General features: G+C 40.5%; 1 protein-coding gene across 2 annotated transcripts in view; it reads left to right on the top strand.

Moving 5' to 3' along the window:
- Positions 1–7,576, top strand: part of LOC121933587 (serum paraoxonase/arylesterase 2-like) — a 42,568-nt gene extending 34,992 nt beyond the window's left edge. For both annotated transcript variants that reach the window (XM_042473547.1, XM_042473548.1), the window contains exons 7-9: positions 1,789–1,870; positions 3,083–3,211; positions 6,557–7,576. In XM_042473547.1, the coding sequence (XP_042329481.1) occupies positions 1,789–1,870; positions 3,083–3,211; positions 6,557–6,751 (406 nt within the window). In that variant the 3' untranslated portion in view covers positions 6,752–7,576. The remainder of the gene's footprint in view (positions 1–1,788; positions 1,871–3,082; positions 3,212–6,556) is intronic.
- Positions 7,577–13,430: the final 5,854 nt, after the last annotated feature.

Genomic DNA, 13,430 nt, shown 5'->3' with positions numbered 1-13,430 from the left:
ACTAAAATGACTAGAGTGAGGTGAACAAGAAAAACAGACAATAAAAGTTATCAGTAGCAGAAACTTTATGCTTTCTGGTCTTTCCAGTAAGACTGGTTTTCTTGGAAATGCAATGAATAACACTGAGTTGGGTCACAAGTGACATTGAAGTCTCTATGGAGGCTTCTCCAGAGGTTGGGTGCAACCACTGAGAAAACCACGATCAACTATCTGATCTCGGTAGATAGACATATCCTGAGTAGGGCCATACCAACAAGGAGACATGGTTCATGAAATTAACGTTTCCAAATGTTGGCACCATCTGAAAAGTCCCAAGAACTTGATAAGAATCCATAGCATGCCTGCATTTGTGTGGACATTAGAGCTCAAAGGTCCTCCATTTGTTCCAGTATTAATTTTTACAGAAGTATTTTTTAGAGCAGTGTAGAGCATGATGCATAAATTGTCTCACTGAGGAGAAATATTGCTATAGTACTGTTATTTTTCCAAACGGGTGTTTATGCTTTCTTAACTTGATACACTTTAATTATTCTTCTGGCTTGCTAAATTAATTTGTTGTGTGTTTTCCTGAAATGTAATCATAAGGTGCTAATTTTGCACTTGACAGCAGCCTTAATGTGATAATATTGTACTTGACATCAACCTTGATGTGAAAATTAAGTGATGGCTAACTTTTAAATGTGTTATCAATGTGTGAGCATTTAGAAATTAAGGGACTGTTTCTTCCATTTTTCCATTTGGATGTATTTAAAATAATTACATCTGTGAATGGCTGGGAAGTTTGAAAGTGTAGGAAGCCCATGGTGAGGGATGATAGGATCTAGAGTTCAACAACATATGGAGGGTCACAAACAGCTCACCCTTATGTAAACCAAGCCTGTGTTTCCCTGGTTGCATGAAGAAACATTTGGCTTGTGCAGTCTTCCTGTTCCCCTCCCCTCTGTCTAGTAAACCACAGTTTATTGTTAACTCTCAACTGGACAAATTTGTCATTTGTGCAAATCATAGTTGGACTTTTCCTTATCTGTCCTATATAGTTTGAGAATATTCTCTGAACTCAGTAATTAATATCAAGGACAGGTATACAGAGAACTGTGGATCTTAGAGCTCTTCAGGATCTTTGGGTAATGTTCATAGAATAATGTATTTGCTACTTTCAGTTAACAGAAATGTCTTAGGGAGCCTTTTGTAGGATAACATACCATAAACATCCAAATTTCTACCTTCCAGAGATTTTGCTATTGTAATTTGAAAGGAATGTGTGCCAGCTTCTAGTGGTGCACTTTTTTTGGATTCTAGTGTTTCTGTCAGTATAATTGATCCCTCCCTTCCTCCTGCAGCTCTTCATGTACACTAAACATGTGCTTTGGAGGACTGGGAAATCTCTGGAACAGGATTTGGCAATCCAGGGGCTACAGAAATTGGGGGAGTGGAGGAAAGTCTCAGTTCTATGAACATTGGGTGCCAAAATGCATCTTTGCATCTTGCTCAAATTATTGCCCCCATACCTACTCAAAGCATTGAATATTATTTTGATTGCATTAAAAGCTGCTTGAAATATCACCCTAAATTACTATAAGCCTCTTGCAACACAGTCTAACACTTAATGTATTCATTCATAAGAGGAGCTCAGATGGATAGCTTCCATAAGAGGAGCTCAAAACTATCCATTTTGAGCTCCTCTTATGAATGAATGCATAAAGTGTTTGACTGTGTTGCAAGACAGAGTTTCTTAAAATTGGAAGACTTTCATGAAAAATACACTCAGACTCCTTATTTCATTTCAAGGTATGTCTACGTTGCTGATATAATGGACCATAGCATTCATGTTTTTGAAAAACATGCCAATTTGAGTTTGTCTCGTTTAAAGGTAAGTTATGTATGGCCTGCATATCTGAAACAAATCATGCATATTGGGCAGTTTTCTCCTGCCTTGATATGATTATATCTGCTATATGTTGACATCAATGAGCTGTTGGTGACATTCCCTGAAGAGCTAGAAAAACCACTGGATCAAGTAGGCACAAATCTAGTGAACTCATGTTTCAGCAAGACAGGTTAAAATGGGCAAACATATCCTGAAGGCTTATGCCAAAAACCATAGGAATCTAGGATGTGCAGCAAGGCCATTGGACAAAGTGGGAAACTGGTGAAATAGTGCTGGGTGCACACAGACATCCCTGAAATTAAGAAATATTCTGTTGGTTGCAGCCCTATAAAGTAGTTGAGTTGCCCCTGAAGTATTGGTATCCTTACAGTAGGGCCTTTTTTATGGCTGCTGTCAGGCTCTGGGATTCTTTTCCTAGGGGGCAATAATGGCCCTCTTATTACTATCCTTCCATCAATGTTCAACTTCTTAAAAAATACTCTTGGTGTTTTGTTTTGTTTTTGGCACAGGCCAAAGGAGCATGGCCAAAAGGAGACAGCTTCATTCTCAGAGCTATACCAGAGTTAGTCTGGGTCAGATAGGGCAGAATGGTAGCTTGGTGGCAATTTCCTTTCTCTTACTAGGTATTTGATAGTGTCACCTCTTTGGGGAAATTATAGTAGCTTGAGTTAAGGTTACCTGTGAGCCTCAGACCGCATCCATACCACAGATGTAATCCAATTTGACATCACTTTAACTCCCATGGCTCAGTGCTATGGAAATCTGGGTATTGTAGTTTTGTGAGATATTTTGCCTTCTCTATCAGAGAGCTCCAGTGCCACATTGGTTCCTGGCAGTAGGAGCATTATTAAAATAAGTTAATTTTAGTCACAAACCTTTGCCTTTGGTCCCATGCACTACTGTATGGTATAGTAGTATAAAACTATGCTCTGATCAGCATATGTCATATGCTCTGATCAGCATATGGCATGTTTTCTGTGTTCTGGGCAACCTTCCTTTTGAACATGCTGCATAACATCCTGGTTCAGCTTAATACCAACAAATGCCCCTGTCCTCCTTTCCATCCAAGAGACAAATAAATGTATATCACCTGAAGATGCACTGGCTACAAGGCAAGCAGTTGTTTTCAGCATTACCTTTGGTCACTGTAAGCTTTTCTTTAATGTTGCGTGTTTTTTTCCCTGTGTACTTTAGGTGTTCCAGTCAGACACCCTGATTGATAACATATCAGTTGATCCTTACACTGGAGACATTTGGGTAGGATGCCATCCCAATGGCATGAAGCTGATCTTCTATGATCCAGAGAACCTTCCTGGTTCAGAGGTCAGTAAGAAATTGTTTTAACAAGATGAATGATAAATGTGTGATAGCATTTTAACCAGGGTATGAGAGGGCCTGGAAGTTGCTATTTGTTTCAAAAATTTCCCCCAATTGATTTGCAGAAAATAAAAAGATAAGGACAGTCAGCAGCAAGAAAAAACAGTGAAGCAAAGGAAATAATATATTTGTTGTTGTTGAGTGCCTCCAAATAATTTCTGACTTATGGTGGGATTCTTGGCAAGATTTGTTTAGAGAGGGTTTGCTCTTGCCTTTCTCTGAAACTGAAAAAGTGTAATTTGTCAAAGGTCATCCAGTGAGTTTCCATGGCTGAGTCCAGTGTTCAGTCCACTAACACTCTGTTTCAATATATTAAGCAAATATAAATGGTTTGACAGCAGTTGCCAAAATGATTTAAAACGAGAACATCCAGAAGAAACCATGATCCAGTCCATCCTGCCAAATTAACATGGGTGTTTGGCAGGAAATCAACTGTCTTGGTTTGCATATGCAAGTGACTCTAAACCTCAGGAGAATTGCTATGCAGTAGAATATTCCTCACTACATAGGTTCTTCATTAATGCCATTTTTATAACCTTTTGGGGGTGGGACGTGTCATTTTCATACAAGAGCTATTCACATATCAGGCACAATATAGGAGAAAAAACACCAGTTTTGTGAACCAGGTCTTCCCTATCACCGGAAATATTAAGAACATCTCTAAATCAGAAGATTTCAAGATAATGTGCAAGGTACATACATTTATACAAGATTACCTAACTGTTATTAAACAGTTTTACCTAAACTGGCTAACTAGTCAGCACATCCTCTTCCCTCATTTGAGTTCCTATTAAAAAGATCATGCCTTAAATTTGGTGAGAAGATGGTTTTAGTTTTCTAGAGTACTTTTTAAAATTATTACCTAAACAATTTGCATCAGGTATACCATCATGTGTAATTTGCAATCTGTTCAGAAGGCTTTTTTTGGCTGTTAGTACAGATTTAGGTCAGATCAAAATTGCATTGCTTATAGCCAAACAAGGCACACTTAAAAACATGTGCTCCCACAAATTGCATTTGCAAATGCAGTTGCTAAAAATATGGTACCCACAACAAACAGCTGCATCTGAAGAAGTGGGTTTATATCTAGGAAAGCTTATGCTAGAATAAAAAACAGTCTTAGAGATGCTGCCATATTGCTTGTTTTCCCTCTCCCCTTTCCATCCTCCATGTTATGCTGCAAGAGACTAACATGGCTACTTCTTCAAAACATAAACAACCAAAATGTCATCATTTAAAGTTCTCTCTGATAGCACTTTGACGTGGATACTTTGCAACAGCCAGTGTAAAAAGAAACACCCCATATACAGAGTTTGGAAAAGTTGCTTTTGTTAAATTGCAGTGTCCAGAATCACCCAACCACCATGCCAATGATGTCTGTCTGGAGGATCTGTACTCTGGAAAAACAAGTTTTTGGAGCTCTGACTGTATGTTGCAAAAATCCATACCTGATAGTAAATAAATTATTTTCCTTGCAATGATTTTTGAATCCAAATTTTAAAAAACAGTATCTGGAAAGTTAAAAATGTGGTTCTGAGTACACAGAACAAAACAAGATATCTTGTGGAGAATGGTAACTGGTGGCTTTCATGATAGTGGGGTGAATCAGCTCTGGTGTTTAGTCTGAACTTTAGTTATCTTAGGTGCTAAACTCTATCACCAAGATAGGATCTGAGCTTTGGATAGTTCAGACAAAAATCTGGATTAGATTTGGCATCCCACTGATTTGGGAACCACCAGTTGCCACTGATTGTGGAAGCGCTCTCCCAGAGGTACATAGGCCCCATACAGACAGGCCAAAATAAAGCTGCTTCGGGTCACTTTGGAGGTATGCTATTTCAATGATGCATGCGTACTAAGAGTCCGGAAGCCGTGCCAAAGCCACGATCCAGTTCTAAGAACTAGAGCGCAGCTTTGGCACAGCTTCTGGACTCTTACTATGCATGCATAATTGAAACAGCATACCTTTAAAGTGACCCGAAGCAGCTTTATTTTGGCCTGTCTGTATGGGGCCATAGAATCATAGAGTTGGAAAGGGTCTTGTAGGCCATAAAGTCCAGCCCACCACTTAGTGCAGGAACTCCATTTAGAGATTCCCAGCAGGTAGCTGTCCAACCTCTTTTTGAAGATCTCCACAGAAAGAGACCCTGCCAACAGTCTAGGCAATTAGTTCCATTGCCAAAGTGCTCTCACAGTCAAGATATTCATTTTAAAGTTCAATGGAAATCCACCCCCCTGTAACTTAAAACCAAGTATATGAGGAAAGGAAACATGAAGAAAAGCAAACATTAAGCAAATATATGAGGAAAAGGCAAACATGTGAGGAGAAACATAACATATGAGGAGAAATTGAGGGAGCTGGTCAAGTCAGCCCAGTGAAGACTGAACAGGTGACATGATTGCACTCTATAAATATCTAAAGGCCAAGTTCTAGAACCTGGTTCTGCCCTTTGACATAGAACAAACCTCTGTGATAGCTCTAGATAGTTAAAGAGTGCAATCATGACACTCCTCAGTCTTCTCTTCATTGGTCTAAACTTGCCCAGCTCCTTCAACCTTTCCTCATGTGTTTTGTTCTGTAGTTGTGTGCCTTCAAGTCATTTCTGTCTTATGACAACCCTAAGGAAAACCTGTCATGGGGTTTTCTTGGCAAGTTTCTTCAGAGGGTATTTCCCCTTGCCATTGTCTGAGGCTGAAAGAGTGTGACTTGCCCAAGAGTGTGACCTGCTCAGTGGGTTTCCATGGCTTAGGTAGGATTCAGACTGTGGTTTCTAGGTCCATAGTCCAGTGCTCAAACCACTACACCATGCTGGCTCTTTGTTCTGCATATCTCTTATCATACTTGAGCCCTTTGCTGAACCGGCTCCAACTTGTTTATAGCCTTCTTAAAATCAAGGTTATCAATTCCTCAATAATGACTATGTTGGACCAGAGTGAACCCTAAGATCTCAGCCATCTATCATGGCCAGTGGCACCATCTAAAAACAGGTAGCCAGAAAAGCTTTCCTGAGTAAGGCTGACCCAACATAGGAAGCTCTGCATGGTATAGAGGTTTGAATATTGAACTATGACTATGGAAATCAGCATTTGATCCCCTGCTTAGCCATGGAGGATCACTGGATGACTCTGAACAATTCACACACTCTCAGCTCCAGAAAACCTATGGCCTTAGGATTGCTGTAAGTTGGAAAGTACTTGAAGGTATATAGCAACAACAAGGAGATTCTGGATAGTTTGTGATACTTCCAGATGGGTTAGTGTTAACCAGTGTTAATTTTTGCTTTGTTTCAGGTACTTCGCATTCAAGATATTCTATCTGAGAAGCCTACAGTCACCCAAGTGTATATTGATGATGGTTCATTAATTCAAGGGAGTTCATCTGCTGCAGTGTATAATGGGCATCTACTCATTGGCACTGTATTTCACAGAGCTCTCCACTGTGTCCTGGACTCTAGCAGTGGAAAAGGTCAGAGTAATGTGAGCTGAGCTTTTTGCTCTATCCAGGAGGTGCCTAACTTCAACTTACATTGCAAATTAAAATAACAAGATTTATTCCTGACCTTTTTCACCCCCAGCAAAGAAGAATAATTTTTGTGTTCTTTTAAATAAAATAATTTGTATGATTAAAAAAAAGCTAGAAGAACTGTGATACTAGAAGAAATCTTGGATGTTTTATTGTATCACACTTTAACACTAAGCAGATTTTTCTGGCTTTCATAAAGAAGCAGACCCTGTGTTGCTATTACTTTTCTTTTTTGGAGGGAAGGAGGCTGTCCAACTGTGACCCAGATTTAACAGAAACAGAAGATCAACTTTACAACTCATTGATGCTAAATTCTGCAAAAGTGTGGATTTCTTTTTCTTTTTGCATCACATACATTTTAAAACTACAGTATGTCTAAACTGAGAACATTGGTCTTTCAGTGGAATCAAGTGCTGCTCTTACTTTGTTTTTGTTTTCATTTTCTGATATTTGACATCTTAAGAAATTCTATAAGTTGGATTCAGATTTGTTATTATGTGCCTTCAAAGCAACTTCGGTATAGTCTACACATTTAAAATACTCCTCATCCCAGTCAAGTAGAATGTGATCTGGCCACAAGTGATTCACAGGAATTTGGGCTTTTTGCAGGGGTGGGGGACTCTTTGGAAAAAGACTACATTGGTTTACCTTTTGTATCTCTTGAAATCTTCAAAAATGTGCATTATCACACCTGTGGCCATCCATCTGCTTTGTATGCATTCAGATGGCTGTGCATTTTTGGCAGAGAGAAGGTTGATGCTAATAAATGTGAAATGTGAAGACCATCAGTGTGAATGCGAAAATGCACACCATGTGTAGACTAGTCCTCTGACCTATTGTGACTGTATGATAGAGTTTTCTTGGCAAGATTTATTCAGAAGAATTCTTCCATTGCTGTCCTATAAAGCAGAGACTGTTATATCCCCAAGATTACCCGGTGGGTTTCCATGGCTAGCTGGGAGGATTCTGTCCCTGGTCTCCTGTTGTCTCAGTCTAACTCAATCCTCTGCAACGTATTAGCTCTTGTATAATTTTTACACTCTGACTGATTGCAATGGGTCTTCTCTTAGTATGACTGAATCTAGTCCTGCATACATAGAAATTACACTAATTTCTAGACAATGAAATAATTGGCACCAATTCCCAATGAAGCCTAAAATGAGTCGATCTGGTCTTTAGATGAAAAATCCTCTCTTAAACAAAAGGAACCAAACATATCTCTGTGTGTGTGTGTGTGTGTGTGTGTCGTTTTTTGGAAGGGGGTATGTAGGTATGTATGTACTTGTTTTAATTGGATGTAGTCTGCCCTGGTTCCTGTGCAAGAATAAAGATGGGGTATAAATTCATTAAGTAATAAATAAACCAACAGTGTGTCCAACAGTTACTGCACCCATCAGCTATTCAGATGGGTGTGGAGATGAGACTGAATCTCTTCCCCATACACACACTTTTGCTTGCTCACATTCTTTGAATAGCTAATATGAGAAAATGCATTTACAAAATTAGTTACTGAGTCCTAGAACGGAGTCATCCACATAGCACTCTTTTGCATACATCCGCCAGGAACTCACAGCAAGATTGCATAGGAAAGCCCCTACCTTTGATTAATTCTTGAACAGCCACCTTTCTTCTTTGGGAGGAACTCCAAGTTGATGACAGGGCTGGATGCCCTAGAGGGGTCTCTTGTGCCCCTTAATCCAGTTCTTGATGTCCCCTGAGTTTTCCCCTCCATCCTTTGTTAAATATGAGTACACCAAGCAGTCAGGACATGAATGAGGATGGAAAGAAGGGAACTATGATTGAGATTCATGGTACACAATACCAATGTATTCATGCCTGGATCATTGGTTGAAACATGGCTAACCACCCATTGTACGGTTGTGCATATAGCTGCAGTCTGCATTCATGTGTTATTCTATGTAATTAACTGCACTGCTGCACAGTTGTCCCACGTGCACAAATCCACTTATGTGGCCATCAGCTGAACAGGACTGTTGCCCATTGTAAAACAAAAATCAACCAGCAGGCTTGGCATGACTTATCCTTGCACATGTCATTAAAAGAATTCCACCCTGTAATAGTCTCTATTTAAAGTAGGCAGTTGGGTCATGTTTGAAGACATTCTCGTACATGATGGTAAGCTCCTCCCAGTCACAAGCTTACAAAGTAGTCTGAGGTCACATCCAACCACATTTTGAAGAAATATGAAAAGCACTACACAACTGATGTACTCACAGTTATTATGCTCAAAACAAATTGGCATTCTGGCTGTCATGTCCATTGCAGAAAGCAAGGTGCCCAGAGCTATTTATGCAGGCTCATCCACACTTTCCAAAGAGAAGTAGTAAATACTGCTCACCCACCTCTCAGTCTTTGAGAGATGTGGCTAAAGCTGCTGTTCTTAAGAAAGGTCTGACCCAAAGTATCTAGAAGTTTTCACACTTTTCATTTGCACAGGAATATTTAATTGGGTGAGTGCGGTCTTGTGCTTAAATCTCAGCGTCAACCCTTTGGTTACTTGGAAGTAAGCAATCACTCATACAGCTGTGTTACCCTTAGTGGATAACCAAAAAGACAAAAGAATGGGTCCTTGAACAGATCAAACCAGAACGCCCCTGGAAGCCAAGATGACAAAATTAAGGCTATTGTTATTTGACCACATTAGAAGAAGGCACAGTTTACACAAAAGGACAATAATGCTTGGAAAGGTGGAAGGCAGGAGAAAGAGGAAGACTACATGTCAGATGGCCAGACTCAATTATGGATGTCACAGGCCTAAATCTACAAGACATAAGCATAGCAAGACATGGGGGGGGGAGGCTTGGAGATGTCTCAACCACAGTGTCATCATGAGTCAGAGCTGACTTGAGGGCAGTTAACAACAAACAACCCTTATCACTGTTGCATAAATATCCACATGCAGAATTATGTACTGATTATGCTGTACATCCTTTGTATAGTTGTATAGGATGGCAAATTTGCAAAACTAAACAAGACACCAAACATGCACCATGTTAGCATTCCACACACATGAGTAACCCATTGGCAACTCTTTTTGCATCTTTTGATGTAAACCAGCATCCTACATTGAACAAAAAAAAAAAAGTGCATCCACCTCTGTAGGAGGTTATGCTTTAATAGGATGCCAATAGGATTCCAAGCAATGTGCTTCCTCCAGCTATGGATAAAGAGAAAAAGGAGAGCCTGACTGCCTTATTTCAGGCCCATATGCCACTTGTGTTGATCAGAGTGGATGTGACCCAAAAAAAGTTGCATTTTCAAATTCTGAACAGAGTAAATCTATTCTGAGATTACATTGAGATGAACAAATGGTATGTCCATGCTTGCTGGCTGGAGATTTTGGAAATTATAGTCCAGCATTCCCAAATTCTGGATCTGAGTTTTGAAGTACAGGAATACCACTGCAGCACTAGTGTAGACAAGTCCTGATCTAAATGAATCCAATTCTCTGACTCAATATAAGCCACTTTCCAACTGCATCAATCAAATTGTTAGTCCCAGATAAAGTGGGCTTACTGAATCAGTTGGTGAATGGTAAGAGTAGTAAATGTCACATCAATCCTATTGATTCAGTGGGTCTGCTCTAGTTGGAACTAAAATGTTAGTGTTCGTAGGTTACAGATGTAGTACACAAAAGTGGGAATCAGGCATATTTTGTTGGATTGCAGCTCCCAGGATTTTTTTTCACCACTGGCTATGCTAACGAGGGTTGCTGGGAGTTGTAGTTCAGTTCAATAGTATTTAGAGATCAGCACAATTCCCACCCACCCCAGAAATATACAAATTTGCAGATGATACCAAATTAGGAAAAATAGTTAACCCCAGAGGACAGGATCAAAATTCAAAATGACCTGAATAGACTAGAAAGCTGGGCCAAAGCTAACAAAATGTACTTCAACAGGGAGAAATGTAAGTTACTGCACTTAGGGCAGAAAAGTGAAATACACAGATATAGGATGGGGGACACTTGGCTGAATGAAACTACATGTGAAAGGGATCTGGGAGTCCAAGTAGACCACAAATTGAACAAGAGTCAACAGTTTGATGCGGCAGCTAAAAAGGCCAATGCAATTTTAGGCTGCATCAATAAAAGTATAGTGTCTAGTTCAAGGAAAATAATAGTGCCACTCTATTCTGCTCTGGTCAAGCCTCCCTTGGAATATTGTGTCCAGTTCTGGACACCACAATTCAAAAAGGATGTTGAGAAACTAGAGCGTGTCCGAAGGAGGGTGACTAAAATGGTGAAGGGTCTGGAAACCATGCCCTATGATGAACTACTTAGGGAGCTAGGGATGTTCAGCCTGGAGAAGAGAAGGTTAAGGGGTGATATGATAGCCCTGCTTAAATATTTCAAGGGATGTCATATTGAGGAGGGAGCAAGCTTGTTTTCTGCTGCTCCAGAGACTAAGACCTGGAGCAATGGATGCAAGCTACAGGAAAAGAGATTCCACTTCAACATTAGGAAGAATCTCCTGACAGTAAGGGCTGTTCGACAGTGGAACACACTCCTTCCTCAGAGTGTAGTGGAATCTCCTTCCTTAGAGGTCTTTAAATAGAGGCTGGATGTCCATCTATCGAGGGTGCTTTGATTTAGATTTCCTGCATGGCAGGGGGTTGGACTGGATAGCCCTTGCAATCTCTTCCAACTCTGATTCAATGATACCATTTTAGCTCAGAAGCAGATCTTACTGGGTTTGACCTCCACATTACTTCACTGGCAGTTGCTCACTGAAGCAATGGGTGCAAGCAAGCCACACTCCTAACTTGATAACATCTCAGAAGGTCAAAGATTTTGATTACCTTGCTGGTTTTACCTCTTTTTAAAAAATCTTTTATACTGTTCTCCCTGTAGAGATGTTTGCCCTTACTGTGCTGGAATGACAGAAAGCTGGCAAAGAGCCTAGATGTGTCTCTTATGCAAGGAGTATAATGCAATACAAACACTACTGTGTGACCTACCCTGTCTCTGTCAGGTGCTGTTCTTTTGGCCCAAGATGACTAATAGATATATTTCCTGGCTGCAGGAATGAAGCTAATTGTATATTTAAAAACCCAAAAAACAAAACAGGTCACTTCTTAAAACAGTCCTTGCTGAGTTCAGCCAAAGTATAGTTCTGTGGATTTTTTTCTAAACACTCTAAAGACCACAAACTGAGCCTACAGTCTAGGACCTGATGACTCCCGAATAACCTATACCTGGCTGATCCAGGTACAGGATATTCAGGAGTCCTCATGTCCTAGACTGTAGGCATACTTTGTAGGCTTAAGGATGTTTAGAGGGAGAAAAAATCCACGGGTATAATTTTCTGCCCTTCTTGGGGCTTCAAGGTCCCTTTGGGGTCACAAGAACTGCTTAAAAAGGGGAATAAAATATGGAGATGGCCAAAGCAAACCTTGATTTTGCCATTTTATATATGGGACACTATTTTGCTGTACATTATATATAATGGGGCTTGAGCATCTATGGATTTTGGTATCCACAGGGCAGTCCTGGAATCAAACCTCAGCAGATACCAAGGGCCCACTATAATAATAATAACCAATAAAGACATAACTATTTAGCAACTGGAGCTTAGAAGAGATAGTTTTGGGGACTACAGTTCAGTCACCCAGCTGTTACCCATGCTGCTCCATATAAATTTTGGTATAAATGATAGCCCTTAATGACCCCTAGATGAACTCTAGTAGCCTGTCCACCATTGCCAACAAGGCATGAGGACATGTACACACACCCCTGAGGGGCACCCACATCATCATATCTAGGGAGTTGCATAAGAGATTATCATATTGCCAGGAAGAGCAAATGTTTGCCTTCCCTGAGGCTCTTCTCCCTCCTTGAGTCTGTTGTCTGAGCAGCTTAAGACCACTAAGTCAATCAGACAGGGACATCCAGGTGAAAAGCAAGTAATTAAACACCTTTGTTCTCACCATCAAGCACCTTTGCCAGAAGCAAGATTTTGCCTATAAATATCATCAGGTTTGCCTGTTCACACTGGGCTAGTCTGGATTTCAGGGGGAAGCTCTGTCCCTTTGAATCCTGGCTCCTGGCCAGTCATTCCATGGCTGAGCCTCATGCCATCCTCATCATATTCCATTTGGATTCCTGGAGGGAGTCTACAGTCTGGTATGTATCACCCCAGTGATGCCTAAAATCCTATTCCATGCTAACTCCTGCTTTTCTTGAGCCTTGAATGCATGTGTGTGTGTATGCGCAGCAAATGTGTTTCCCCTATTTCAATAAATTAGACATCTAGTTATTAAAGTCTGTCTCAGCTCTATTTATTGGAATCCCCTGGTCTACTCCGTATATACAACGGGAGACGATTCTGCAAGGGCCGTCGTAGCAGGCCCTCCTCTTGCAATATTTGAGCTAATAACAACAATAATAAAATTCCCCTAAACGGACCCTTGGCTACACAGCCAGCATGGTTGGTGGCACTTTGGAAACAGTGAGGCATTCAAGAGACAGATCCCAAGCACCCTTGAAGTGCTGCTACTGCCAGTTAAGCCTGTTGGGGAGCAGAAATGTGAAGAACTCCGCCACAAGGCAATGTGCCAAAAACCACTTCTGAATATCTTCCATTGGCCCCCTCTCTCAAGATGTTTGTTGTTGTTGTTGTG

Source organism: Sceloporus undulatus, chromosome 6 (assembly GCF_019175285.1).
Source record: "Sceloporus undulatus isolate JIND9_A2432 ecotype Alabama chromosome 6, SceUnd_v1.1, whole genome shotgun sequence".
In the NCBI taxonomy this organism is placed as follows: domain Eukaryota; kingdom Metazoa; phylum Chordata; class Lepidosauria; order Squamata; family Phrynosomatidae; genus Sceloporus; species Sceloporus undulatus.
The sequence above is the reverse complement of the archived record's forward strand: the minus strand, read 5'-3'. Positions and strand labels throughout refer to the sequence as shown.